The sequence below is a fragment of the Vidua macroura genome, chromosome 8 (assembly GCF_024509145.1).
Source record: "Vidua macroura isolate BioBank_ID:100142 chromosome 8, ASM2450914v1, whole genome shotgun sequence".
NCBI lineage: Eukaryota > Metazoa > Chordata > Aves > Passeriformes > Viduidae > Vidua > Vidua macroura.
Genome location: NC_071578.1, coordinates 26,771,274 through 26,797,647, shown reverse-complemented (window position 1 = coordinate 26,797,647; position 26,374 = coordinate 26,771,274). Strand labels below are relative to the sequence as shown.

The 26,374-nt window shown below is 43.8% G+C and overlaps 2 protein-coding genes across 8 annotated transcripts; both read left to right on the top strand.

Annotated features, from left to right (window-relative positions):
* Nucleotides 1–951: 951 nt before the first annotated feature.
* On the top strand, nt 952–3,612 carry GPRIN2 (G protein regulated inducer of neurite outgrowth 2). Its single transcript, XM_053983925.1, has one exon. The coding sequence runs from the start codon at nt 969–971 to the stop codon at nt 2,748–2,750; it is 1,782 nt and encodes a 593-aa protein (XP_053839900.1). The 5' UTR covers nt 952–968; the 3' UTR covers nt 2,751–3,612.
* A 9,043-nt stretch (nt 3,613–12,655) lies between these two features.
* Nucleotides 12,656–24,837, top strand: NCOA4 (nuclear receptor coactivator 4). Of its 7 annotated transcripts, none has more exons than XM_053984138.1 (10): nt 12,656–12,725; nt 18,159–18,312; nt 18,759–18,899; nt 19,021–19,109; nt 19,540–19,648; nt 20,236–20,307; nt 20,713–20,859; nt 21,080–22,090; nt 22,412–22,501; nt 23,061–24,837. In XM_053984138.1, exons 2-10 carry the CDS (start codon nt 18,172–18,174, stop codon nt 23,064–23,066), a joined length of 1,806 nt encoding a protein of 601 aa, XP_053840113.1. In that variant the 5' UTR covers nt 12,656–12,725; nt 18,159–18,171; the 3' UTR covers nt 23,067–24,837. The 7 variants fall into 7 exon arrangements, with proteins under 7 accessions (XP_053840113.1, XP_053840115.1, XP_053840114.1 ...); XM_053984140.1 differs by lacking the exon at nt 12,656–12,725 and adding an exon at nt 12,733–12,812; XM_053984139.1 differs by lacking the exon at nt 12,656–12,725 and adding an exon at nt 12,911–13,150.
* Nucleotides 24,838–26,374: the final 1,537 nt, after the last annotated feature.

Sequence of the window (26,374 nt, the reverse complement as noted above, 5' to 3'; positions counted from 1 at the left end):
AGCAGCCTGAGAGCACAGAGCACGCACCCTTAACAGAGGCAGTGCTGAGTTGCAGATTCTCCTTACAGAGAGAGGGGAATTTCACCTCGAGCCTTTCCCTGGATCCCTCTTTGCAGCCACCTCCTGTGGTGCCAGAGGTGAGGACAAGCTGGAGTGCTGCCCAGCATTATTTGTTCTGAGAGCACTGGCAGTGATCCCACACTGGCTTGGTACAGGTCATTTCCTTGGGTTTCATGTCATCTCTGTCACAGGGGGTCAAAACAACTTTGTCCATACCTGCTGTACACTTGTGTGGGCTCAGGGAAAACTGTGGACTAAAATAGTGATCTTCTTGTAACATGAAATATCAAGAAACTTGTCAGGAAACTAATGGGGAAAAGGAAGAACTTGTTCAGGTTTTGCAGCTTCAAGGTTTAAAAGCTCCATCAGTGACTGGATAACTTCTGAAATGATGATGTCAAGAGACTAAAAACTAAACTTTTTTTTTGTTTTGATGATACAGTTAATATCATTGGCTTAATGACCACCGTGGTGAAAAGCTATCTAGTTTGAAAATACTTCTGTCTTTGTTTAAGGTACATGACATCTCTGGATGTCATGTAAAAAAAATGGCTGCAGTGAATTTGGGGAGATACTTGGTAATCTTGAGATAGTTATTGTTAATAGGCAGAAACCAAGGAGGATTTTTCCCTCTTGTGTTTTATGAATTGGGAAAAAACCCACCAGAATTTTAAAAAATCCTCTATCTAATTTAAGGAAAAACTCTTTGGGGAAAGTGAAAATGGAATGTGACTGGTCTGAGTACACTTAGACTAGAGTACTGTGCTTTTTAGAAAGTACTTGTGAACTGTGAAAGGCAAGAAGCCCAAGCAGAAGGTCAGTAGAGATTATAGTTTCCAGTACATTTATTTCCTACTTAAATTGTCTTTTTCTTTTGCACCATTTCTTGCAGATCTCTATTTTTTGCCATGTCATCTGACAGCCACCAGCTCCACACCCATTGCTACCAGGACTCACTAAGTTCTACTTGTCCCAGTCTCTTGAATGTCAACAGTCATCCCCTATCCAAGAGCTCCTCAAATCTGGCCTGTATTGGGCACTCGAGGAGTTTAGAGGAAAGGCAAAAGAAACAGGAGCTGAAGAAAAGCCATAGTAGCACCATCTGTTATATCCTGGAAAACAGGAGTGATGCAAGGAGTGTGCAGAGTCCTGGATGGTCCTCCTCACAGCCTGGGATGATGGGACTTGGATCAGAGGTCCAAACCATAAATGACCAGTCAGCCTATGACCATTCAGAGGGAAGAACTAAGTATATAAACCATGTTCTTGTCACTGAACAGTCCTCAGTGTCCTGGGGAGTGGGGGACACTAGGATGTGTGTAAAGAGCAGCACTGCTGAGAATGTTTCTTCAGCCTGCTTTGCTCACCAGCAAGGCATGTGTAAAATGGAAGAATCAGGAACTACTCTTCAGAGAAGCCACTCAGACCTAACCTGCAGCTGCAAACAGCAGACTCATGTCAGTCACATAGAAACCAGTGCTACTCACTCCAAACTAAGCTCTTCTGGCTGCAGGCATGATCCCCCAGAGGCTAGGATGTCTGTCCAAACGCAGAGATATGGATCAGAAACAGATCAAAATACATCTCACTATCAAAACCTTGTGACTCACCTTCCAGTCCTACCTACAGACCAACAAGTACCCACAAATACCTTTGACAGTGGCAGTATTCCACGTAACACTACTGTTTACACAGATCCTGGCACATTTCATGCTGCTGTTCTAGGACCCCACATGCCTCGAAACAGTTTCCCAAACAGGACAACGTTCAGTCAAGCCCCTGGGATTATTCACGGTGGTCTGACTTATGGTAATATTCCAAACTCTGCGTACTCCCCCATGGCGATGACGGTTCACAACAACTCAGCAGGGCCCTGCAGTCTCAGGCAGGACACCTTGAAGGCAGATGCCACCATTCCAGCCTATTGCCACTCCTTGCCCATCCCATCCATCCAGCTCGTGCCGAGGTTGGTGTGCTCCGTCAGTGAGACAGGAAACGAGCAGGCAGCACCTGGCTACTTTCATTCCTTTTCTTCTTCAGACATTCTGACATATCCTAAGCTGGTGTCTTCAGTAAGTGAATCAGGCCTGGATGCCAAGAAAATTCTGAAGTGCTGTAACGTTCCTGGAGAAGAGCTGCAACCTGCTCCACAGGAGAGAGCTCCTCCAGAAGCCAAGGCTGCCCGTGTTGCTCTGAGCAGCCAGCAAGGTGCAGACATGGTAGTGACAACTAAGGATATGTGGACTATGACCTCTATGAATGACATAACCAAAGGCCTGAAACCAGCTTTGGAGCACAAAGATGCTGAGGTACAAACTCTTCCAACCATGGAATGCAAATCGGTGGCAACAAGCCCAGCAGCTGCAGCAGAAGGTCACTCACATGTGTTCCCAGAGGTGAACCTGGAGCAAGGCTTGGAGGCCCCCAAATCTCCAGTTCGTGAAGTGAGATGGGATGATGAAGGAATGACATGGGAAGTGTATGGGGCATCTGTGGATCCAGAAGTCCTTGGGGTAGCCATTCAAAAACATCTCGAGTTTCAAATAGAACAGTTCCAGACAGAGCCTGCTGAGAAAAGTAATAAGGAGCCACCCCCTGAAAAAACTGGGAAAAAAAGGCCTTTCAGAACAATGATGCATTCCCTGAGATATCCAAGCTGTTGTGCTCGCTCCAGTACTGCAGTGGAGTGAGCACAGCTGTAGAGTGTAGGATAGCTGTGCTGCTTTTAAATTGTACATAAATGCTGACTCTTAAGTGTTAACACACATATGTGGACAGCCCACATCAGGATGAGTGGGAAAAGTTCAGTGATCATCAAATATACATTAAAGCAAGGAGAAGTCCATGGCTGGACCATTTAACAGAGAACATAAGATTATACTTAAATAATACCATCCAAATGCTCTTGACTGTATTTAATGTAGCACTGATTCCTTCTATGTTAGTTTTAAACTGTATTGTAAGGAATGGAACTTCTTTTTTAATGATACTTTTTTTTTTTTTTAATAATGATAACTTTTTTCTGTATTTTAATAATTTAGGGTTAGAAAACAAAGTTTATAAATTATGCTTTAATCAAAGTTCTTAGCTTTCAATCACATTCCCTTAAATTGTTTTGGCAGCTATTTTGCTGTTAATTTAATAATCCTGAATATAAGCCCACTTTAACTGCAGACAAAATAACAAACTAGTGTAATGTTCTATGACAAAGAATTGTAACTTTTTTCTACATAACTGTGAAGTAATTTTAGTGTTGGTAGTCTGAACTCTTCCCTTAGGAAGCTCATGTACAGTTGGAGGACACTCCATCAACTTTCCAATTAGTTTGTATTTATGATGAATTACACTCTAAATATCCAGAAGTTATGTTTACCAAGTGATTGACACAAATGTACAGTGTTACCAAAGATGACTGATGTAATGTGAATTGCTTACTGAATGCTTGTTTTAGAGACCTGAAATGGAAGCTGTTCAGATTAGTCTATGGCACCACCATACCCTACAACTCACGAGCAGTTTTGGTTTGTTTATATTAAAAGTAATTTCCAGTGAGTTCTTTTTATGTGCATCTATCCTGAGCAGTGGTTGTTTGGCTCTTGCATAAGCCACGGGAGACAGTGTGCACATAACCTTTGCCTGTCTTGTGTTCCCTCTCTGGTCTGACGTCAGGCGTCTGCTGAAAGTGAGACCTTGTGTCTTCCCCAAAGGACAGTCCTAAGGTTATTCTGAGTGCCTTGGTCATTTGGGCAGCTTAAAGATTTATTTTCTTCTAGAAACAACATCACAAACAAGTTTTCAGTGAGAAACCTGTTATAGTGTAATGCAGCCATAGTACAGGGCCTGTTTGAAGTAAAACATTTGTCAGGGAAGCTGAGAATACTGTTTCTAGTGTCATATGTGCCTTTGGTGGATGCCTAAGATTCTTGGGGAAATGACACATGCAATATTTTTTTTTTTAATGAGAGAGAAGAGAAACATTCATTTCTGTCTCAAAGGAAAATTTGCAGTTTCTGAGAACTTACTGCTGTAGAATTGCTGACTTCTCTTTAAATGTGTGTGGTTGTGCTTTGTTGGTTTGGTTTGGTTTTTGTTTCAGAAAGTTAGTAGACTGATGCCATAATGTTCACCTGACATTTGCATATCAAGAGGGACCCCTGGTGATTGGGACAGCTTTAAACTTTCATCTATAAAATCCTTAAATGTAGAACCTCCTAGCTGGAATGTCCTGAGATGCAGTAATTTAATGATGTAGAGTAGTTCAAGATCAAATTTTCACTGCTGGACAAAGTGGGATTTAACAAGCTGGCTCCTGTGAAATTCACCTTGCATTCAGGAGGCTTCGTTCAGACCCTCAGGCCTCAAAGAGGTCTGAGCTCAAAATGAGTTTTATACAAACCAAGTGTGAAGCCACTGGAATATAATGCCTTACTTGGGATGCCTCTATAGCTGTGAGTATCAAAGTTCTGCTAATGAGTCTAAAATGTTAAAATTCCTTTTATTGAAGCTTTAATAGGAGTAAGAAAGTAATGAGTAACTAAATAAAATTACTCTGTTGTTATTTAGAGTTTAGCTAAGCAGTTTCTATACAGGCTTATTTTATGGTCCAGAATATTGAACGTTGATTTTTTTTTCTTTTCTTCAAACATTACACTTTGAGAATTTTAAGCACTATAGTGGTCTAAAACCTTGTGCTGTCTGTTAGCTTGTCCTCAGATGTACAGGAGAATTAAAGATTTGAAGAGTCAACCTGAAGCTTTAAAATAGAAAGAGTACCTTCCTCCCACAGCCATTGTAATCCATATTTTATTTGACATGTGGAAAAACTCTATTCTCCTTCCCACCCCTGCCATTCCAAGCACCTCTCCAAAATAAAGCCCCCCAGCTGTAGGAAGATGATATAATAAGACCAGTATCAAGCTGGTCAGAAAGAGAGAGTTTGCAGAAGGGACTGGAATAATACAGCAAAATCCCTTTAATTCTTTGTATGTTGTGCTATAAAACCTGGAACGATTCTTATATTTGATACAGTTCTGGTGTCAATTACTTATGGTTTATGCATTGGTATGACTACAGTCATAAATACAATTATCATTCCTGAATGAGAAAAATAAATTACAAGTAAAGGCAAAGGATACCAATGGTTTGCAAGTTCAGAAAAACAGATGCTCACTCATTACAGGCATTCTGAATCTTCATGTTATTAATCAGGGTTGCTGTTATTTACAAGAAATAGTGTTTATGTTTGAGGACTTCCTACACTTTCAGAAAGGTTTAATGTACAAAATATAATGGAAATCTGAGAAAAAAAAACCCCAACAACAAACATTCATCTGAATATTAGCTACAGGGATAAAACAAGATGTTTTACTTGTACAATCGAAGTCGTAAAAAAAGGGCTATTTGGGTTCAGTTTCTAAAAAAAATCAAATGCAGCCATTTTATATATTAAGTATTCTCTGTTGAAGTGTTACTCTTGTAAATGTGAGAACTCTGTTTTTGATGTTTTCTAATTTAGGAAAATCCACATCCATTACATTCTACTCTTAAATATAAATAAAATAGCAGGAAAACTCACACTAGATTGATAACTGAGTGGGTCAACGCTGAACACAGATGCTTGTCAAGCTAGGGTGAAATAGGGTGTATTATTTTCTCAAGCCCATTTGAAAACCAGTTTGCATTGCACCATGCTGCCTCTGCTCCCCAGCCTGAGTACTCAGGTTCCAGTGGAGCAGACTGGGGATGCCTTTCCCAGGAATTCTCAGGGAGGGATGCACTGGCACATTGGGTGTTTAACCCTTTTGTCTCAGTGTGACTTTTTTACCTTAACATGCAGGAACAGCCCCAGTTAATGCAGTATTTTGGATATGTTATGTTGTCCCTAGACACTAACTAATGTCTCTAAAAAGATTTCATTGTACATTGATACTTGATGGCTGACATTGATAATGGGCTGAGATGCTTAGCTCAGTGGCTCAGCAGAGATTGAAGGCAATTGATACTAATATCAGTATTCGCTGAAATATTTCTGAAAAGGTGTTAGAATAATTAATTTCATTCTGAAGTAGTATTTACTGTTACCATTCCTAGAGAAGGTTTCCTGGGAGACATTTGGCACTGACTATTATCATTGCAATTTCAATTTGAGATAATCTTTGGCTGGAGTTAAATACTGAAATAGAGGGTATTATCTCAATGCTTTAAATAAAAACCTTCCATAGTTAAATCAGTTCTTTTAAAAAGCCAAAACAGCACACTAAACAGTTGCTTAGTCATTGTCACATCAGTTACTATTAAAATTATTGTATTTGTTTGTTTAGTCCTCACCTGAACATGTTTTGCTTTAGGAACCCCTGTTCCATAGAAGGCCTATCTTCCTTCCAGATGTAGCTTAAGAAAGTTTTTGTTGTACAGCTGAGCCAAAAGACCCCACAGAACAGCATTTTTGCACAGTCCTCTGAGATGGGTGAGTGAGAAGAGGAAAAGGCAGTCAACTGTTCTGTACTGAAATGTAACCAAGATGTTTCAGGGGAAAAGAGCATCTCCGCTGTATGGACAGAGCAATGTGTTTCTTCCTAATCACTTCTCTGCTTATAGCCAGTAAGAATAATGACAGGCTGGACTAATTGCCTTATTGGATAGACATTTAGTCTTTTAAATCCAAAGCAGTAGCAACCTGTCTGGAGATGTGCTGAGGTAAGAGGCCTTCTAGAAGGATGTAAGTCACTATTAAAGAATGAGTAAGAAAAACAGGATAGCTTTGCTCTAGGAAAGGTAATGTGTGGTGAGGTTGGATTAAAGCAGAAGCTGAGAGTGGAGGTGAGATCAAGGGACCCCAGCTCCACAGAGGGAACAGGGCTAGGTATCCTCCAGACACTGCTACTGCCCCCTCTCTCAGGAGCTTTTCCAACTGTGAAATTGCAATGGTAATACTTCATTGCCATCTGTTCCTTTCAGACATGTTGAGGTGATTGTCTTCTTAAGCCCCTTGAAAATGAAAGCAGTTTATTAGTGCTAAGTAATACTGTTAATTGGCAAGAGAGAAAGAGGCAGCATGTGGATTTATGAGTTGGAAATAAACAACTTTATTCTAATCAACTCTCACGGTACAGTTAAATAACTTAGTGGAACTTGCTGCGTCAGTCTCTTGTGTCTTTCCCCTTCAGGGGACTTTAGGGTCTAGAATTGATTTCTAAATTTTATTTCTTTTCCCTCCATTCAGAATTATGGATCTGAAATGGAGAATATAATGTTCTATTCAGCTTCCTTCCAAAGCACTGTTACTTACACAGGCCACAAGTGACCCTTGTCAAAACAGGGGAATCTAATGCCTGTGAGCCTGTGTGCAGAGCCCTGGGCTGCTTGTGTCTGCAGGTGCTGCCTATCCACAAGTACTGTGTGCCCTGCAAGCCCCTCATGCCTGCCAAGGCAAGCACCAGCACCCTGTGGTGCTTTCTGTTGATGCTGTAGTCCAGGTCATCCCACTCCCCTGCCCCTCCACAGGAGCAATTCTACAGAACCATGTGGTTTTAAAGGGAATGAGATGAGTAAGCTTTGTGGGTGATGTGGATTAGTGCAAATTTTGTTCCTTTTCTTGTTTAGAAAGCAACTTGCACACAGCAGTTCTGCCCCATAAAAAATGGTTGTGCTCCCTTTTCACCTCTGCCAGCTGGAATGAGCATGTCCATTTTCTGTGGGGCAGCACCCTGCCACAGGTAAAACCAGTGCCATGAAGCTGTTTCTTTCCCCTGGAACTCTTTCACCAGACTTAGCACACATTGCTTGTGGCTTTTACTGTATCCATGAAGGGAATGGTGCATATCCTTTGCCATGGTTGCTTGGATGTCCAGCTTCCATCTTTCTTGAGCTGGAGAAGTGCTGAGCCTTGAGCTGACAGCCATCACATGTACCAGGGCCAATGTGTTCAGATAGCAGAGTACTAAGCTGCAGGTTGTAAGTCTTTGGGAGCATTAATCCTTTCAGATACGTGACCTAAACAGATGTTATCTGTCTTATTATCAGGCTTTCAGTATACTACAGGCTATGCTACTCAGATGGTATGTGAAGGAAGCTTAGAAAGCAAAGGGGAGGGACACAGGCAAGGAAACGATGCTGCAGACTTCCATCCCCTTCCAGCCACCTCCTGCTTGCCTACAGGCACTAAAGACAACTCCAGTAACAATGGGATCACAGGTGTGATGAAGGGGAGATTTTGTCCCCCGAGGTGTTAAAGGTAGTAGGATTTAAGGAAAGTGGGTCAGGCGCTCCCGTGCACTCCTGCTGGCCAGGATTACATCTCCGAGCTCCACCTGGTGCTCAGCGCCGGCGCACAGCTTCGCAGGAGAGACCCGCTCTTCCTCTCCGGCATCTTCTGGTCCCTGCTCACCTCCGACAATTTTTACTGTAAAGCAGAGATGGGGTCACAGTTTGGGGTGCAGTGAATCCTGCCCGAACACCCTTTTGTTTGTGCTTTCCAGCAGACCTGCTGACAGCTTTTTGTAGTGCAGGAAGGAAGGACACAGAACTGTCCAGCCCTGAGTGCCAGCACCTGACCTGTGCTGCACTGACCTGAAAGCAACTCCAGCGGGAGCTGGAGTTTCTGGTCGTTCCCCTGACACAGACGCAAGTGATGACATACGCATAAATAGTCAGGCCTTTTCCCTCCTCTGAAGGCTTTTTGCAGGCTTGTAGGTAATTTGTTTACACTGCCTCTGGTGCTGGTTGTAGTGCAAACTGATGCACTCCAGATTGGGACTGGGCAGAAATTCCCGTGTGCAGGTTATTTGAATGCTGTCTTGTGTTCATATTGACTGGAAAATCCTACAAATGCCACTGCCTCAGACAGTCCAATTTTAGAAAAGCTTTTACATTGATTTAAATGCAAGATGTGATGTTATAATTTGTTTTGTTGTAATTTCTTCCTTGTTCACATAGTGACCTTTGTTTTCTACTTTTTTTTTTTTGCTTGTTTTCAGCACCAGCCTCACTCTAACAGTAGAATAAGGAGTTAATTTACTGTCATGCTGCCATAACTGCTTTCTTAAAAGGGATCTTGGGAAAACATGAGACAAGTGTTTCTGAGAAAGCAGAAGAGACCTGTTTCAATTGTGTGATGCATGTTGTTCAACAACCTGCTCCTCCACTCAAATGAGAGCAAACCCTGGAGCTGTAATGCAGCCTTTGTGTTTCAAGTCTGCAGTAGGAGTCCTTTCCCGCTCCAATTTTGACTGGAATGTGTGTGTGTGTATATATATACTGGGGGGAGCTGCAAAATGTTTAGTGACCAAAATCGCACTGCTGTTTTGCTACAGGCTCATCTATGTTTGTGGTAGAACAACTTTTCTGAAGCAGGTTGAAGCTTTGTAAAAACAGTTTTAGTTTAGTTAAAATTGTTTATACACTGTTTACATGCCTCCCTCCCCCTAGTGTGAGTCCTTTGATGCTGTGCCAGTTATTTTTTGCATTGATAGGTTTGGGCCACAACAACTAAGACATTTGTTCACATCTGTGCTGGGACCCTAATTCACAAAAGCAACCCATTGCTTCCAGAACTTCTGCCTTTGGTTAGGTTGTTTGGAGAAGCTACAGAAGACCTTCCTGAGAACCTCCTTAAATGAGAGATAAGTTTGGAGTTAGGTGTAGGTGGTACTTTTGTTCAGTGTGAAGTGGGATAGAAGAATAGACAGTAAGTAAAAAGTTTGCAGAAATGAGAAATCCCTAAATAGAGAAAGGAAAAAGGCTGTGTGTGGTGTGCAGGAAAAAGCCATTAAAACATCTGTTTACAGTCTATATATGAAACTGTTTGTGTGGGAGTTCAGAAACATTTCATTCCTCTCTGGCACTGAGGTAGCTCGACACAGACAGCGAAGATTCAAGGTGAGTAAATACAGTGCCGAGAGCTCTGAAAGTGCCCTGCCGGGCAGTGAAGCCTTTGGACCTCAGCACAAGTGGCAGCTGCTCAGCTCGGCTCCTTGGGCGGGCTGAGGGATGAGGTCGCCCTGGGGCCACGGGCGGGACGGGCCCTGCGGGACGGCTGGGGATGGATCTGGCGCACAGCTGTGGGACCGAGTGCCAGGTCACGGCCTACCTGGCAGGGGACCAAGGACACACGTCAGAGAGGATACGTGCGAGGGAGGGTCATGCACCCGGGCTGGCAGGGACGAAGGGAAAACAGTCCCTTTCCAGCGGCAGAGCTTGAGGAAACTGGCGATTCCCGCGGGAGCCTGTGTGAGGTTCCCTGACAGCTACAATGACGACTCTTCTAGAATTTCATACTCTGCCTTGGGACTTTTGCTGCTTCTTCAGCCAGCAGCTGGGTCTGCCTTGGTGTCCCGCTGCACCCGCAGCTGTGCCGGGCTTGCTGCGCTTCCTTAATCTCCCTTTACGAGGCAGGGATGGACTGCTCAGCTGTGTGGTAGCATTGCAGAACAGGGAACTCACATTCTGGAGCATTTACCGGAGAAGTTAACACAGCTGATGCCCTTCAACTACATTATTGCAGTTGTTGAAAGAGGAACGATCTGAACACAAAGAGAAAACAAACATTTTTTAAACCCCATAAAATTTGCTCTAAAGCCATTGCACCAGAGAATATTCTTAACAAGTTCTTTGTGGTTTGAGTGGTGCCTAGCAGTACAGTTTTGCAGGCCCATACCTAAGAAATGAAGAAAAAGCTTCCAGTTCTCTATCAAACCTTCATGTTTCCAGGGGATGGGAAGGGATGAATCTCTCTCTGGTCTTCATTTCCACATTGCAGACGAGCAAGGAAAAATGTCTTTGAGTGTGACAAGGGAGTAATTATACACTTTTGCCAAATCAAGGAAGGATGGGCTTTATGCTGCAGAACTATAAGTGGGATTCCCATTCGGCAAGAATCTTGGGTATAGGCGTGCATTATGTGGTGTCACAAACTTCTGAAGGGAAAAGCTGCAGACTTTTATCCTCATTAACTATTTCTGATGTGTATTTAGATCCCTTTTATGCATCCAAAAGGTTTTTCTTCATACTCTGGTTGGAGGCTTATTGTGAATACTGATACAGTTTTATCCAGTGCTGAGGAACTGCCCACTGTCTCCATCTTTGCTTCTGTTTTAACATAAGCAGATTATTCTGTTTATTTTCCCATAAAAATGCATCTCTACCCAACCTTTTGCCTCTATTTTAGTAGATCACCAATTTGCCTTTCGCTTAAGCTGATGTAATTTTAAGTTTCTTTTTCTCATCTGCTATGCAGGTTTGTGTAAAAAGGCACATCTGGCATGGCAAAGGGTATGGTTGAGGGAGGAGCAGTGTGTACTGCCATGAGGGGTGGGAGGAAAGAGACCATTAAAAGATGCATGTGGTTCCTTACCCTTGATATTCCTTTAGAGGTAAGATGGAAGATGTGTCCAAAGAGCAAATTCTCTTAGGAAGGCATGACCTTAACCACAATGAATCCACACAAAAAGTGTGAAGCAACTCTACCAACAAAAAAAACTCTCAGACCATCTGGATTATGATATTGCCTTCGTCAAGCCTGTGGAAGACATGACAGAAACCTGTCACTGTTCACTATACCTGCTTGCCCAGGAGAGGCAGCTTTCTTTCCTCGGGAGAGTCCTGCTGGGTAGCTGCATGGGGGGACACAACAGGTGTTTGAGCACTCCTGGTTTTCCAAGGTCAGGCAGGGTTGGTATTATTTTTCCTCTTAAATCCAAGTACACAGAGGAGGATTATATAACACACCCCGTGTCTCCTACGTGTTTAGACAAGGAAGCCAAATACCTGAAATGCTTGATCCTAGGGTAACAGCACATCTGGGATTAGGCTGCTGATTTATACTTTCTCTTATGTCAGCACTGAATAATTTGTACTTGTAACCTCGAGTAGGGTCCTGATCAGAAGAACGGCTCCTTGGTCTGTGCCCAGAGGAGGAAATGTGTGGGAAATTGTGACTCAGCTACCACATGTACTCAGCTACTTAGATTTCCATTTGAAGTCCCTTCTGCTTGAAGCCCCCATACATTCTCTATTAAGCTTTAAATGCTGTGCATACACTTCCAAAAGGCATCACTCCACAAATGTGCTGACCGGGTAGTCACGGAAAGGCTGAAATCACACGGAATCACAGAATAGTCTGTGTTGGAAAGGACCCAGGAGGACCATCGAGTCCAACTCCCGAATGGTCCCCGCAGGGATCCAACGCGCAGCCTCGGCGCTGGCGGCGCCACGCTCTGACCGGCTGGGCTGGTCTGCTCGCCCCTGACCGGCTAAAGCGCGCGGGCAGGGAGCAGTAACTGGATTTTCCCAGCTGGAAAGGGGGGAGGCAGCACTGGGAAATGCTCTGCCCTGCTTCACCCTTGCGGAAAGGAAAACCCAAAACCTGTACTGTGGAAAGCCACACCAAGCCACGTACTCTGGGAAATTTCCGGTGGACACGAAAAAAACCCACACCGGTGGCTCGCCCCATGCTACACGTTCTGTGCTCCGAGGGTTTACCGTGATTCCCGGATTTTGGCTGCCGTGAGCAGCGGCAGCAGCAGCACCGCCCCCGCCGCTCCCTCAGCGCCCCCTCAGCCGCTCCGCCGCGCCGGCAGGGGGCGCGCGGGCCCGCGGTCTCGCGAGAGCGCGCGGGGCCGGCGGGCGGGCGGACGGCGCGGGGCTGAGGGAGCGGCGCGCGGCCAGCGGTGAGGGGGCGGCGGGACCGGCAGGGCGGGGAAGACATCCGGGGGGGATCCGGGAGCAATCCCGTGAGGAATCCCGTAAGGCATCCCGTAAGGCACCCCGTAAGGCACCCCGTGCCGCGCTGCGGGAAGTGCCCAGGCGCCCGGCCTGGGTCGGGCAGGTCGGTCGGGAAATGGACGCTCCGCGGCGCCGGGCTCACACGGGCCACGGAGACGGGGTTTTGTACTGATCTCGCTCTCCGTGTGCCGGAGAGGTTGTGCCGCGAGCGCTCCTAAAGCCACGTTTCTAATTGCAAAGGCAAAGTCTTTTGTTAGCAGCTGCGCTTCTCAGAGGTTATATAAGCAGTAAATGTCTGGGTTAGGAATGGTCGGGGTTGTGCCGCATCGTGTTTGTTGGAAGTTTGTCAGACCTGTGTTGTTCCATGCTGGTGAGTGGTGTGAGCCAGAGCTTCCGGGGGTTTGCTGAGCATTCTGACAGCTATAAACTCGGTGTTTATGGCTGGGATTAAAGAGAAAAGATGACAGAGGAACAAGGTTGCCGTCCTCCCGAGACTTTCGATAAGGTATGCAGTCAGGGGAGCGGAAAAAAGCCGGCAGCCATGTAAAAGCCATTCTTCGTCACTGCAAGTGCAGTCACTCTTCGTCACGCTGCAAGTGCATAACATTGGAGAGATAAATGTGCAGAGAGCATGGCAATGCTGTCTTTGAGGCCATATGCTTCAGGCAGAACCACGGGTTTGTCACTTGTTTGCCACAGGGTTTTTAAGTGCAATAGTCTGGAAGATGCGTTGTAATGTGCAATCTGCGTTAAGGTAAATGTGTGTCTCCCCCACTCTTGGGTATCTTCTTTGGTATTTTCAGTAATAATAGCATAGAGATATCAGGCCTTGATATTCAGATACTTTGTGATTTCAGTTATATGCTTGTTGTGCATAAAATATATATTTGTGGTGGATGGAATAAAGTAGTGATCAGACTTCTTCACAGCTGCATTAGTGACTTGTGACTGTTCAGAGCCCAGCTCTTGTGAGATTGTCTCAGTACAAGTGCTTTGTGCACTGGCTGGGCTGTTTCAGAGCTAAAACAGTCAGAAAAGATAGTCACAGGTGTTCAGGTCTGTGGCACAGACCATATAGTGTGCAGACAGGTGAAAACTAGCTGAATTTTAGAAAATGTAATACCTGAAACTTCTGTTACTATTTCTTAAGGTGTTTATTTCACTTTTTCTCTTGCTCAAAACTGTTAAACGTTATTTCTTTTCTTCACATGGCTTGTGATTTAAAAAAATAGGGTGTTATATACTTGTTTTGGAGTAAAATAATCCCCCTAGCAGGAGCTCCATGCAGCTACTGGCACATAATGCTGATGCTGCACTGAACAAAGTGCTTGTTATGCTTGGATGTAAAAGGGAAGTTCCCAGATTCAGCTCCTGTACTTGGAGTACTTCACGCCCTGACCACAACTCCTGCCTATCTAATTTGGGAGAGCTTCTTAAGAGGAACTACTGTTTTTTGGTGGGGTTAGATGGAAGTCCGTGAGGATTTCAGTTCAAACAAGGCAGCTGTTTTAAAGCCACATAAAGACAGGTCAGAGAGGCCTTTGGAGTAGCCTTGTCCTGCCAAATGGAAGAAATCATTCCACATTTATAAATAGAGCCTGTTCAATGGGATGCTTCGTTCCCTTCAGAAGCTTTTCCCCAAAAAAGGCTCTGCACAGCCCTGTTTGTGAGGTGATTTTTCCACACCCATTTGAAATGAAAAACAATGCTCTTCCCAAGGGCAGCAGGGATGGTTGTGCTGAGAGTGAAAAGCTGGTAGAACCAGTTTCCTGCCAGCCTGCTTGCAGAAGAGGCAGTGTTGTCTCCTCCTCCTCTGCTCACCAGCAGCCACATACTTAATTAAAAGCTTAAAATTAGTTTTGTCCAGCGGTTTCTGACCTATGGGAATGAACATCTCCGAGCTGGAGAGTAGGCAGCCTGGAGGTTGCACAGAGCCCCTGTGACCGGGAGTTGTAGCTGCAGGGTCTTGTGGTGACACCTCTCCAGCAAGCCAAAAGTCTTCCTGTAAAAACTGGTAGTTATTTTACTATTAGGAACAATAGTATCATCTTCCTTATCATTCAGGCAGTTCTTTTGGTTTCATGGCTATAACATTTTTACTGCTTAAATGCAGGCGAGGACACGTGCGTGGCCCATCCCTGGGAGTTTTTAAGGCCAGGCTGGATGGGGTGCTGGGCACTCTGGTCTAGTGAGAGGTGTCCCTGCCCATGGCAGAGGCGTTGGAACGACATGATCTTCAAGGTCCTTTCCAACCGAGGCCGTTCTGTGTGCTTTCCTCAGCTGTGTGTGTGGAATTGTGGAAGCAAGAGTAGATGTGACAAGAATTGTGTATGTGTGCGTGTCATTTTGTTCTTTCTAGGAACTAACTTGCATCCGAGCTGCTCAGTGTCAGTGTTTCTGGCACACCGCAGGCTCAGTGCTGGATGGGGAGCCTCACTGCCGGGCTGTGCACGGCCAGGGACGGAAGGTTGAGCTCGGCAGCTGGGTTTTAGCTCTTGCTGCTGCCTCAGCGCTCGGGTTTGCTTTCTTGTTACATGAAGAAGATACATTGCCACACTTACGAAGTTGCAAGAAATAGCGGTTTTGTTGCAAAACGTTGAGGTTACGCGGTTTCAACTGCTGGTTGGATGTTTGGAGGCACTTGGTGTTGTGGCTGAGCGGAGCCCGGCCGAGGCGGAGCGGATGCGGCCCGGGGCCGGTGGTCGCGGCCCGCCCCGGGCCCGCCCCGGCGCTGCCGACGTGCGGCTGGGCCGGGCGCGGTGGCCGGGGCGGGGCGCGGGCTGGGCCGCTCCGATAAGGCGCGGGGCCGCTCCAGCGAGCCGGGGCTTGGAGCGGAATTTGCAGGGTTAGGGGCATTCCGGAAAGCATTCCGGAGGCCGTGCCATTCCGGAATGGAGGCCGCGTTATAAACAGGACATTGCGGGATTGCTTCCTGAGCGCGGAAAGTAAGTGCGAGCTCATCTGTTGGGGGTGTGCATCCCGTGACGCACATAGCGGGGGCTGGTGGGGACCCCCGTGTGCTTGGAAACCGTTTGATGGCGCGGAAATGGCCACAGCAGGTGATGGTGTGTTGCAGCCGTGTGTCTTCTTGTGTTCTGTTACTGTTGAGCCGAATTGTGTGATCGCGGGTGTTTCAGAGAATGTGACCTGAAAACGTCTTAAATTCTTAGTGCTATTTGGGAGTAACTGGGAAGCAAGGAAATAGGTGCTTGCCCCCACTTGGTTTTGTTAGAGGCTTGTGGAAATTGAAAAGAAGGGTGGATTGGCTCTCATGCTCAACATGTGAGTTTTACTGGCTTATTTGCGACAAAGCCTAAGAACAGCCATTTTAACAGGAGCTGGCTGGCTGGAGGAAGGCAGCATTCATTCTCTCTATACATTCTGGAGTGAGTCTCTCGTAATCATTGAAAAAAGGAAGAGCAACAAACAGTAATTTCAGAGATCAGTAGAGAAGAGTGTGTAAGCTTCTTAAATTTAATTGTGCTATTATGAAGTTGCTAATACAGAGTGTGATAAAGTAGGTTAACATAATTTTCACAAGAGTTATTAAGTACATTATCTATTGTGTGAACAAATATGGTAGTTTTATTTAGCCTTTCAGACTTTGACTCGTTGTTATGTAAGAATATAAAAAGTGAAATAATAACCAATATGATTTTTTAAAATTTACTTTTGTGTATATGATAGTTTCAAAGGTACCTAATATCCTTGTTTTCTTGGCTGGGTGTATTGCTGTCATCTACTTGTTAGATTATTTCTGAGAACTAGGGCTCCCACTTTCATTGTTGGCTCCTACTTCCTGTAGGTTGTACATGAGAGTTGAAAAGCAAGATAAAGTCTAGGGAGTGTTGTGAGAAAAAGCTTAGCTTACCTTTTATTAAATGTTGCTAGCATGGTGAAGATCATGAAACCTTATAGAACTGAACCTGTGAACAAGCTAGAGTGTGCAAATACTGGCACAAAACTGGTGTTCATAGCACAGCATGGAGAATGATGTATTTTGGACTTCTGCACTGTCTGATTTGGTGCAAAATAACATAAACTTAAATATTACATTTGAATTCTCTTGTATTTGTGCTCTGCAGTTCCTAGAGGATGAGAGATGTTATGGTGAGGATGGGATTGAGTTGTGTGCAGGGTCTTGGGGTGGCTTCTGTGCCTGGTCTATGTCTTGTGTCTGGAGGTGCTGAGGCAACTAAGGGAGGTGCAGCCTCTGCTCCTGCCCCACTGTGAACATTGCTTTTTCTGTCACCTTCCACTTGCAAGCCACTCTTAGCCCTGTCCTCTGTGAAACACACACTTTTATATCTGTCTTTTATATCTTCCTGTCAAAGGACTTTTGGGTTGCAGTTTATATGATCATGGGGCTTGGAAGTTGCAGACTAAATGGCTGCTCAGTAACACAAGGTCTTGGTTGTCTTGTCATATTCAAAACTACTTTCAGTTCCCTCCAGCCGTGGTAAAATTTGTGACATTTTACATTGGCACATGCATGTGCTTTAAATCTGCTGGGAATTTCCATAGAATTTCCATTGCTGAGGACTTGTTTAAATAGAATAAATACTATGAATGTTCAGTGCTTCAAGAATCTCATGAAACTGACAGGAGAATTCAAACTCTTTGGTAACAAAATAACCCACTGTTTAGGAAAAGTGCTTACAGTGATCCTTCCCATTTTTACTAAAAATCCATACTATCTTTTCCCCCTTACTTGCAGAGTCCTTGCCAGTATAACTTCTGTAGAAATTTTGTATTTGAGCCCCTTCTACTTGAAACGGTGCTGAAGCTAAGTTACTACAGCTGTGACCAGGACAAATGGGTAGCTGTGAAAATTCTGGCCTTTGTAACTTAGTAAAGAATGATCTTTGTAGCAACATGTGGGTTTTCAGTTAGTGGAACTGTATTGGAATTTTCTCATTTATTGGAGTCAGCTCATTTGCCTGCAGAGGAAAGAAGGGTGACTGAAATATTTCCTGCCCCTGGTCAGGCCATTCTCCCCCAGCTCCAGCATTGCTGCTGAACCTTCCCTGAACCAGCCCCTCAGCTCTGGAGTTTGCTGGCTAGGCATAAAAGCTGGAGGAAGGTGACTGGTGGGGGAGGATTGCCTAAACTCCTGTGGCTGAAGCTGTTGTCAAATATCTGTTGGTTTTCCTGTGATTGTGCAAATTCTGTGTGCCGAGGTGTTTGAGAGACCGTTGTTGCTCCTGGAGGATAGCTTTATCTATGTTTAGAAAACTTGCATCTGTGTAGGGTCTTAGGGGCTTTTTTGTTCACCTTTATAGTGAAGTAGAGCAGATGGTTCTTCATATGATGCCCTTCCTCTTCTGTTAAAGAGGAATAGAAACTATTAAGAAACAGTTTTTTCCATTGTGTTTTAGGAACACTTCAAGAATGAGTCCACCACAAGATAGAAACAGAAATTCCTGCAACAGTGAGACCCTGGCAAAGTGCCTTCAAGCAAAGAAGGACTTGGAAACAGCTATATCTGGAATTGTCAAAGCTGAGCAGCAGATTAAAGAAAACTGGCGGGAGGTAATTTTTTCATAACTAACGTGATTTCAATTAAAGTTTTTATTATTCCAGAATATTTACTATTATCATCGTGGTCTGAAATTTTCCTAGCAATTTGCAAACACATTGCTGTGTCATTTTGCCATGCCCTTGATAAAAGTGTTCCTGTATATCTTTATCAATTCTGCAAGCTTAGGCATGCAGAATTTCCAAAAGCTGATTGTTGATTGAAACATCAGAATAGAGAGAGATTACAAATAACTTTTTTCTTTGATACCTCTTTAAAGGTAGCCTTGGAACTGTTACTGACCTGAGTCATGTGGTGCTGTGGATGACTGTGATGAACTTTTGAGAAATAAATCACTCCAAAAATACCACTTGCCACTGACAAACAGTTTGTAATCAGTGCAGCACATGTACGTCCACTCTGCTTGACAGATGTAGAAATGGTGTGTGTTTCCTGCCAGGTCAAGGCCAAGATCCACAGCCACATCAGCCGGCAGCTGGAATGCCTGCGCAGCCGTGAGGTGTGGCTCTTCGAGCAGGTAGATCTCATCCAGCAGCTCAAAGAGGAGGCCTTGCAGCAGCAGGCACAGCAGCTCTATTGGGTAAGGCTTGGCTGGCAGTTGCTGCACTGCCATTTTCAAGCAAACATCTTCCTTGCAAGTATGGGCTCAATTTTAATCCTGGAAGCTGAAACAAGAACGTGTGTTTTTGTCTTCCACGCAGTACTTGGGACAGTTCAGTTGCCTTATTCATCAGCTGGAACACTCCTACAGTAACGAACTGGCAAACCAGATTTCAATTTGCCTGGAGAGGTAAATATATTTTATGATGCAAGTTAACCTAGTTTGGTTTATTTTAACTTATGAATTTAATCTGATTTTTTATTCTAATAGAACTAACATATCTCACTGTTCCTACATTTTTAATAGTTCCTAGAAATAAGAACAGCAGTCTGAGGTGATAAATCAGGACTATAATGAGCAGGAGAGGTACTCGTTTATGCAGATTATTTCAAATATTAGTTGTTGATGGCAGTTGAAGTAAGAAGGTGAAAGTTGTATTTTGCTGGCAATTTATTCTGTTCTTGGTTTGTAGATTGCCATTCCTTTCTTGTATGCAGTATCAGTCTTCTTTGTTACCTAATTACTGCCAAGTAGCATGAAAGCCTTTTTATGAAATAATGGACTGACTTCCAAGACAGGACAGATGAAGAGGACTGTAACTATCACCTTTCTCTTTCAGACTGGAAAGTCTTACACTTAAACCTGAAGAGTCTTCCATCCTGAACTTTGAGGCTGACACATCTTACCTTCGCCAAGCTATTACCTCATTTGGTTCCATTAAAACAATGGTAAGCACCAGGACTTCCCTGGGTTGGAATACTTGCCTCAAAGATTTTTTTTTTTCAGTAGAGCAATAGATTCCAAGTGATATTTTTGCTTTTAGTGACAGCTCTAATGGATTCTGTGTGCGAGTCATATAATTTTAGCTGTATAATAAATACACAGTGATTTATTAATTAGTGTGTGTAGTTTTCACTGAGTTTAGTTATGTACATGTATTTTAATGTATTTTGGCAGAGGCTGAGGGAATGACTACTGCATTCTTACTCTATTCCAGCAGATGAAAATTCGTTGCTGTTTTCTTTAGATAGCAATAGTTAAAACATAGTAGATGTTTTCTGTGATAAAAGTATTTTGGGATTCTTATGTAAGTGGCATATTTCCTGTATTATTGGAGACAATTCTGTTAAAGGAAGCAGACTCAAGGTAGTATTTTTATAGTCAATTTTTCTCCATTCTGTTGTAATTGTTGAGACCATTGTTAGCCATAAAGCACTGAGCATTTGTAACTGTGCTTTACTTCTGCTTTATTGTAGAATTTGTCCTAGGAACTGGACAAAATGGAGATTTAAATTAATTTTTACTTTTCTTTCAGCAAACCTCAGAGAGAGAGAATACTTCTCCCTGGTTCCCAGGGCAGAGTTGTGCCCTAATGAACTGTGAGCAGGTAAGATTGACCTGTCTGTGAGTGTTCAATTGCATTAGAGGAAAGAGGAGAACTCAAGCACGTTATGTGAGCTTGAGTAATGGCTTGTGTTTGTTTGTTAAGATGCTTGAGTAGCCAGTAGCAGTGGCTATGGTGAGCAGAGAGGTCTGACATTGTAGCTGCTCCAAGAGCAGACAGGCAAGAACAGAGTATGAAAGTGTATGTGGGGTGTGACTGACAGGATTTCTTAATTGAATGTTCCTTGATGTTGGAACTATCCAATTCCTGTGGGTTTTTTCATCATAAAGGGGACTGTTTTTCCTTTTGGTGCAGAAATACTGCTGCCTGCTGAATGCCTGTGTCGATGTTCACCATAGGTTGGCTCAGCAGTCAGTCTTTCTCCTAACCAAGGGCATTCTCTCTCAGCAGCAGACGCAGTGTGGGACAGTGAGTGCCTCGCTGGCTGGCTGGTTACTCGGAAGCAGGCCTGTGGGTGTGCGCCAGGCTCCCTATGTTCCCAGCACCAATCTTGAGGAATGGGTTACCCAAAAGTGTGTGTCAGAGCCCAGCCAGGTAAACCTTTTGTGTGCTAACCTAGTTTTGAACAGAGGGGAAAACACAGTACCTGATTGCAAGCAGAATGTGGTGGGAATGAAACCTTCTGCAGTACTCTTCATTCTGCATCGTGTTCACCTGATGCTTTGGCACTTACTAGCTGAATGCTCTAACTATACAATGTTACTGAACGTTGCCTTTTAGTTTTAATAGATGTATTTCAATGTGTCTTTACTAGGATTTGAATTCTTCCAAAGTCTGCTATTTTGAGCAAGCTTGGGGTAATCTGAAGGATCTGGAGAACTGGCTCCTGCACAATCAGCAGCGTGATGTTGCTGGGAAGACAGATTCTCCTGGTCGCAAGGACTCCACCTCTACTGTCAACTCATCCTTTTCCACTATTGAAAAGGTGGAGGAATTAGAATCCCTTGGACAAGAAGAGATGGACCTTTCTGACTGGCTGCTTACTCCTGACACAGAAAATGCAAGTATTGCTTCAGATGAGAAATGGAAGAATGAATTTAAACCTTTTAGAGAGGAATGTAATTTGAATGATTGGCTCCTTAAAGCTGAAACATGTACCAGTTGTCGTGGCAGCCAGAGCAAAAGTGTGGAAATTGAGAACCTGGGAAATCTGAAGTGCCTGAATGAGCATCTTGATGGAAAGAAATTACCCACTACATCTGCTGTAAATGCTTGGCTTCTTCAGCATCCGCAGGCCCCCTTTAAAGTGGAAGATGTGTGCAAAGCTAATGATCTGTGTGCCAGCTTTTCAGAATGTGTGTGTGATGAAAACTGTGGAAAAGAGGCTCTTTGCAAATGGCTCCTGCGGAAAGATGGGAAGGACAAAAATGGAGTTCCGGTCAGCCAGAGAGATGTACCAGACCCTGAGCATGAGAAGACCAAGTTTGCTGCCAATTCCTGGCTTAGCCCTGCCCAGCAGCTCCCAAGGGAACCCATGAGTGCAGAGAAAGCAGATTATTCAGCAGAGATCGCAGAGCCCTGGAAGGCATTGCTCGAGAGGCCTCTGACAAGCTGGCTGGCCAAGGCTGAGCAAAAAGCAGAAAGCACAGAAGAAAAGGAGAGTCGGGAAAAAGCAGACAAGAGTTTCAAGAGTCCTTACCTAGACCTCTTGGCTCCATTCCACCTCCCCTTAAATGTAAACAGTTGGGTGTTGGCTTCAAATGACCTAGAAAATGCAAACCTGCCTCCAGTGGAAGATAAATGGCTTCTGCGCAAGAAAGCACAAGTGAGCATAAGTTTTTGATACTTTTGTGTCTTATGTGCCAGGTTTATTGTTTTGCTGAATTTAATGACTTAATTATCTTCCAAAGTCATAGCTCTTCTGGATAATACTGACTGAAAGTTTTTAGATTTCTTGGCTCTTTTAATATTTTCACAATTATTAGTTACTTAGCACTAAACAAGTTAATATGTTACACTAAATGAAGAAGGTATTAATCTCAAAGACTCAGAAATCAGTTTTGGTTTTGAACCCTTTACATAATTTGAAGATACATAAGAATGTATTTATGTTTGGGGTTGGTAATTAAGGTGACTTCTCTTTCAGGACTTTGGCCTTCCTACAGTTTGTGACCTTTTTGCCTGTATGAAACTCAGTGGAGATAATGAAAAATGGCTGTATCGGTCTCCTTTACAGGTAGGATACAGAATTTATTAGAACAGCTGAGCCTAATCATAACTTGGGGGTACAGAACACAGACACTGGCAGCTAATGGTCACCTTCAATTCTTTAAATTATGTTTAACAGCGTAGTAATTTCCTCCCCATACACCTTTTTAACAGCTGGACCATTCTCCTTTGTTATTATTCCTCCTCTTTTGATCACAGGCCAGGGAGGGAATTACTTCTGTCCTTGTGTAAATCTCTCAACTGATTGACACTTGGTAACTCTGATTGTAACTAAGATACGGAATTAACGTATCAATCTTCAGGCAGCTTCTTTCTTACCTTAGTAATGTATTTACAGCTGACCTCATGTCTTTCCTTTCTGATGATAACTCTTTGTCATTGTTTTTGAAATTAATGAACATGGTCCTTAGCAGGAGTACTTCAAACCCCAAAAGGAAGGATCCTCAGTTCTAGGAGGAATGTTAATACCACTTTTTTTCAAGGGTATCTTATAGTTGTTTTTTTTTTTTTTCCAAAGTGTTGCTATTTATCAAAGAGAATAATAACCCTATTTTAAATTTGTTTAGATGTGAAGAACTGGATGTGTTGAAATCATCCCCTTCCTGCTATCAGTCCCACATCACGCTGAGTGACTGCAGCCAGCTGAGTGCTTGTGTTTTGTGTTTGGCCATCTGCTTTCTCTTCTAAAATTATAACAAAAAGAAAGATTCCTTATCTAACAGAGTTCTGGTGCAGAAGATCCCTTTTTGTTGTCATTAATTCTGAAATGTAAACCCACTGACCATAAGCAATCTGATGCTTTAGAGGTGTTAACAAATTTGTATCTGTTATGGGAATACAAGGATCTTTAAAGGGTTGTCACTTGAAGTATGTAGAAGCCAGTGCAGGTATAAAGCAGGATATTTCTGGTGCTGTGGAACGTTCACCTCTGACAGTGACTTTAGAAGTGCTGCTGTTCTTTCAGCTGCTACAACTGTCATGTGTTGGGTTCCATCTTAGTTAGGCTGTACTTGCAAGCAATTTGTTTTATGGAGCAGTTGCTCACTTCAGAGGTTTCGTTTGCATCTTGTGTCGGTGCATTTCCCAGCTAAATATGTGAAATTCAGACTTTGAAAAATACATGGATTTATGGGACCTAACATGTGAGAGGAGAATTGGTAACTTAAGTTTTAAATCAAAACTCTTGTGAATTTTGAGCCTTTCAGAGAACAGGGTAGGGTGTTAATTTTCATGTGCCAGTAGATCAGACCCTACTGTGTCCCCAGCATTTACAAACTACTTGAATGTCACTGAAAAAGCTGTAAAATGAAATGTGTGTTTCTGTTAGTTCTAGATAATTCATAATGAATTTTTATTGGCTAAACCACTGGAAAGCAGGCATCTTAGCCACATAATATTTAAAAGTAATATTTGGGGAATTAGATGCCTTCAGCAGATTGATGACCTGCTGTTTATTTGGGAAACACTAACTTGGCAAACCGTGGCTCCCACTGAAGCAGTTTAAAGGTATTTAATCTGTGGTTTCCATGTGATTATGTATGTGAAAGTGGGGTCCAGTAACTTGGATCTTCCTGAAGCTGTGCACATAATGTGAGCAATACCTCTTCAGATATTTAGCCTTTTGAGCCTGTAGGAACGAGTGCAAAGATGTTATATGGAAACATGGATCATGCCTGTCAGGCTCCATGGAAAAACTGTGAAGCTCCATAGTTTCTGGCGCAGCTTCTACTCACTTAACAAATTGCTCTTAATGACTATGAAAATAGGCCCCCCTTCTCCCCATCCCTGCAGCCTGCCTGGGAATAAAAGTGATTTGAGTTCTTCACAACCCTGTAGAAAATAAATTAAGATCCGACCTTGGTGTCACTTTGCAGTGTGAACACATTCCTGTCTGATCAATCCTGTGCATTCATTTAAAAGTTAAGTTTTTAGTCTGAGAAGGGGAGACTGCACATCTGAAACCAGACCCTGAAAGGTCTTAACATCAGCAAGACACTTGAGGCTTTTGTACTTTCATAGCCAGGGCTTTCTGCTGGAGGCAGAGAGGTGTTTTAGGAGTTCACTTTCCCCTTCATGTGTCCTTCTTGCTCCATGGGAAGACTGCACGGTGACTAACTCCAGTAACAGATGTGATCAGCAGTTGAACTTATTTAAGGGGATTGACGTGCAGCCCACCTCTTCCAATTAATTCCATGTAGTCCTCATTGTGTGCTACTTTGTCAGTTCATTATGAGCCTTTGAAACTTGGGGGTAGGTATTCCTTTACTCAACTGACTTGTCACTAATTGATATTTATGTAAAACATTGATTAGTCTTTTCCATTAAAAAATAATTGCAACCAAAGTGTGTGTTATGTCTCATTTACAAGATGGTCAGCAAAAACTACTGTGGCACGTGTCCAGCTTTCCTGTGTCTGGAAGCTGCTACAGCTGTGCTTCTATCCAATTGGAATTCACGTGCTTTAGTTCATTTCACCACTGCAGGGAAACTCTGGGAGCTGGCACACTCCTACACACTTAGTGGGAAACTCCTGTCAGGTACTGCCTTGCAGTGTGACCCCCTGGACACACAGCTGGTGTCTCTCAGTCTCCTGGGCTTTGCTCAGCTGTTAGAAGAAATAGACTTGGACAAAATGACCCATTTGCTTCTTAGCACTCTTGAATACTTAGTGAGGATTCAATGGATTTCAGTGGCATTTGGTCCTCTTCTCCCATGGCTGAAGAACATCTGTGCAATTGGAAGTGAGCTCCTCTCTGTCTCCCTGGTGTTTGAGCATCAGCCTCCCTGCATGACTGGTTCCTCCACTGAGTATTTTCCAGTATTTAACTGCAGCCTGCACTGTTCATTGCTCATTAGGAGAACATTTACAGCTGGGCCTGGCAGCCTTTCAACCATGATACCTTAAATTTCATGTGGGGGTGTGCACACGCACCTTTTTTTTAAAGTGGACTGTAAGTTCTTTGTTAGAAGCAGTCACATGCAGAACTCCTTAATGTGTATCCTGAATGTTTAGCTTTCAGAGACAGGGAAAAAGTACTTCAAAATTATCCCAAGACAAGGAGGATGGAGTAGCAGGAAGCAAATGCTATTCATGGGTTCTCCAAGGGCTGGAGAACTTCCTTTGAACAAGCTGAGCTATGAGATTGATGTCCTGTACTGAGGAATGCTTCCTTCCCTCACACCTCCCTGGAGCAAGGTGGCCACAAGCTCCTGGGGCACCAGCCCCTTCAACTCCTTGTTCTCAGAGCAGCTGTGGAGTCAGTGGGGCAGCTGTTCCCACAGGGCAGGGAGAGAGGGGAGCTGACAGAGGTGGAAATACCTGTGAGGAACACAGAGCAGGTGTCCCTGCACTGGCTGGCATTGAACAGCACAGACCAATACTCAAGAGGGTACAAAAAGCTCCACTTAAAAGCTTTCCTATCTAGAATTTAAGTACAGGGGTAACCTTCTGTTAAAACCTACAAAAGGATTTCCCCCCTCCTTTTGAAGTCCCAGATTAGATCACAGGAAACAGACTATGAACACAGGATAGTTTCTCTGCCCTAACATACATTTGCCTCCTGTCTTCAGAAGCTGCTTCTGCTTCAGGGTGCCCAGAGATTTCCACCCTTAGTAATGATTTTTCAACAAATTCCTCCAACCATATGAGAAGTCCCCTGCTGACAGGGAATGGTGTAAGTGGATTTGCCTTTCTGTTCCAAAGACTAAGCAGAACCAGCTTCACAAGACTCAAAACCCTTCTATTACACCTGCTGTCTCAGCTCCCCCACTTGGTGCCACAGCATGGGAAGCTGCCTTGGATCTATCAGTGAAGATACCACAACTGGCACCAAAACCCCACTCTTCCAAGACAGTCAAGGTCTCTCCCATGCTCACATTT

Coding starts and splice junctions, on each gene's coding strand:
- GPRIN2 (XM_053983925.1), top strand. CDS start 969: ATGTCATCTGACAGCCACCAGCTCCACACCCATTGCTACCAGGACTCA.
- NCOA4 (XM_053984138.1), top strand. CDS start 18,172: ATGAGTCCACCACAAGATAGAAACAGAAATTCCTGCAACAGTGAGACC. Junction 19,110..19,539: donor ATTTCAATTTGCCTGGAGAG/GTAAATATATTT, acceptor TTTCTCTTTCAG/ACTGGAAAGTCTTACACTTA. Junction 22,091..22,411: donor TTCTGCGCAAGAAAGCACAA/GTGAGCATAAGT, acceptor CTTCTCTTTCAG/GACTTTGGCCTTCCTACAGT.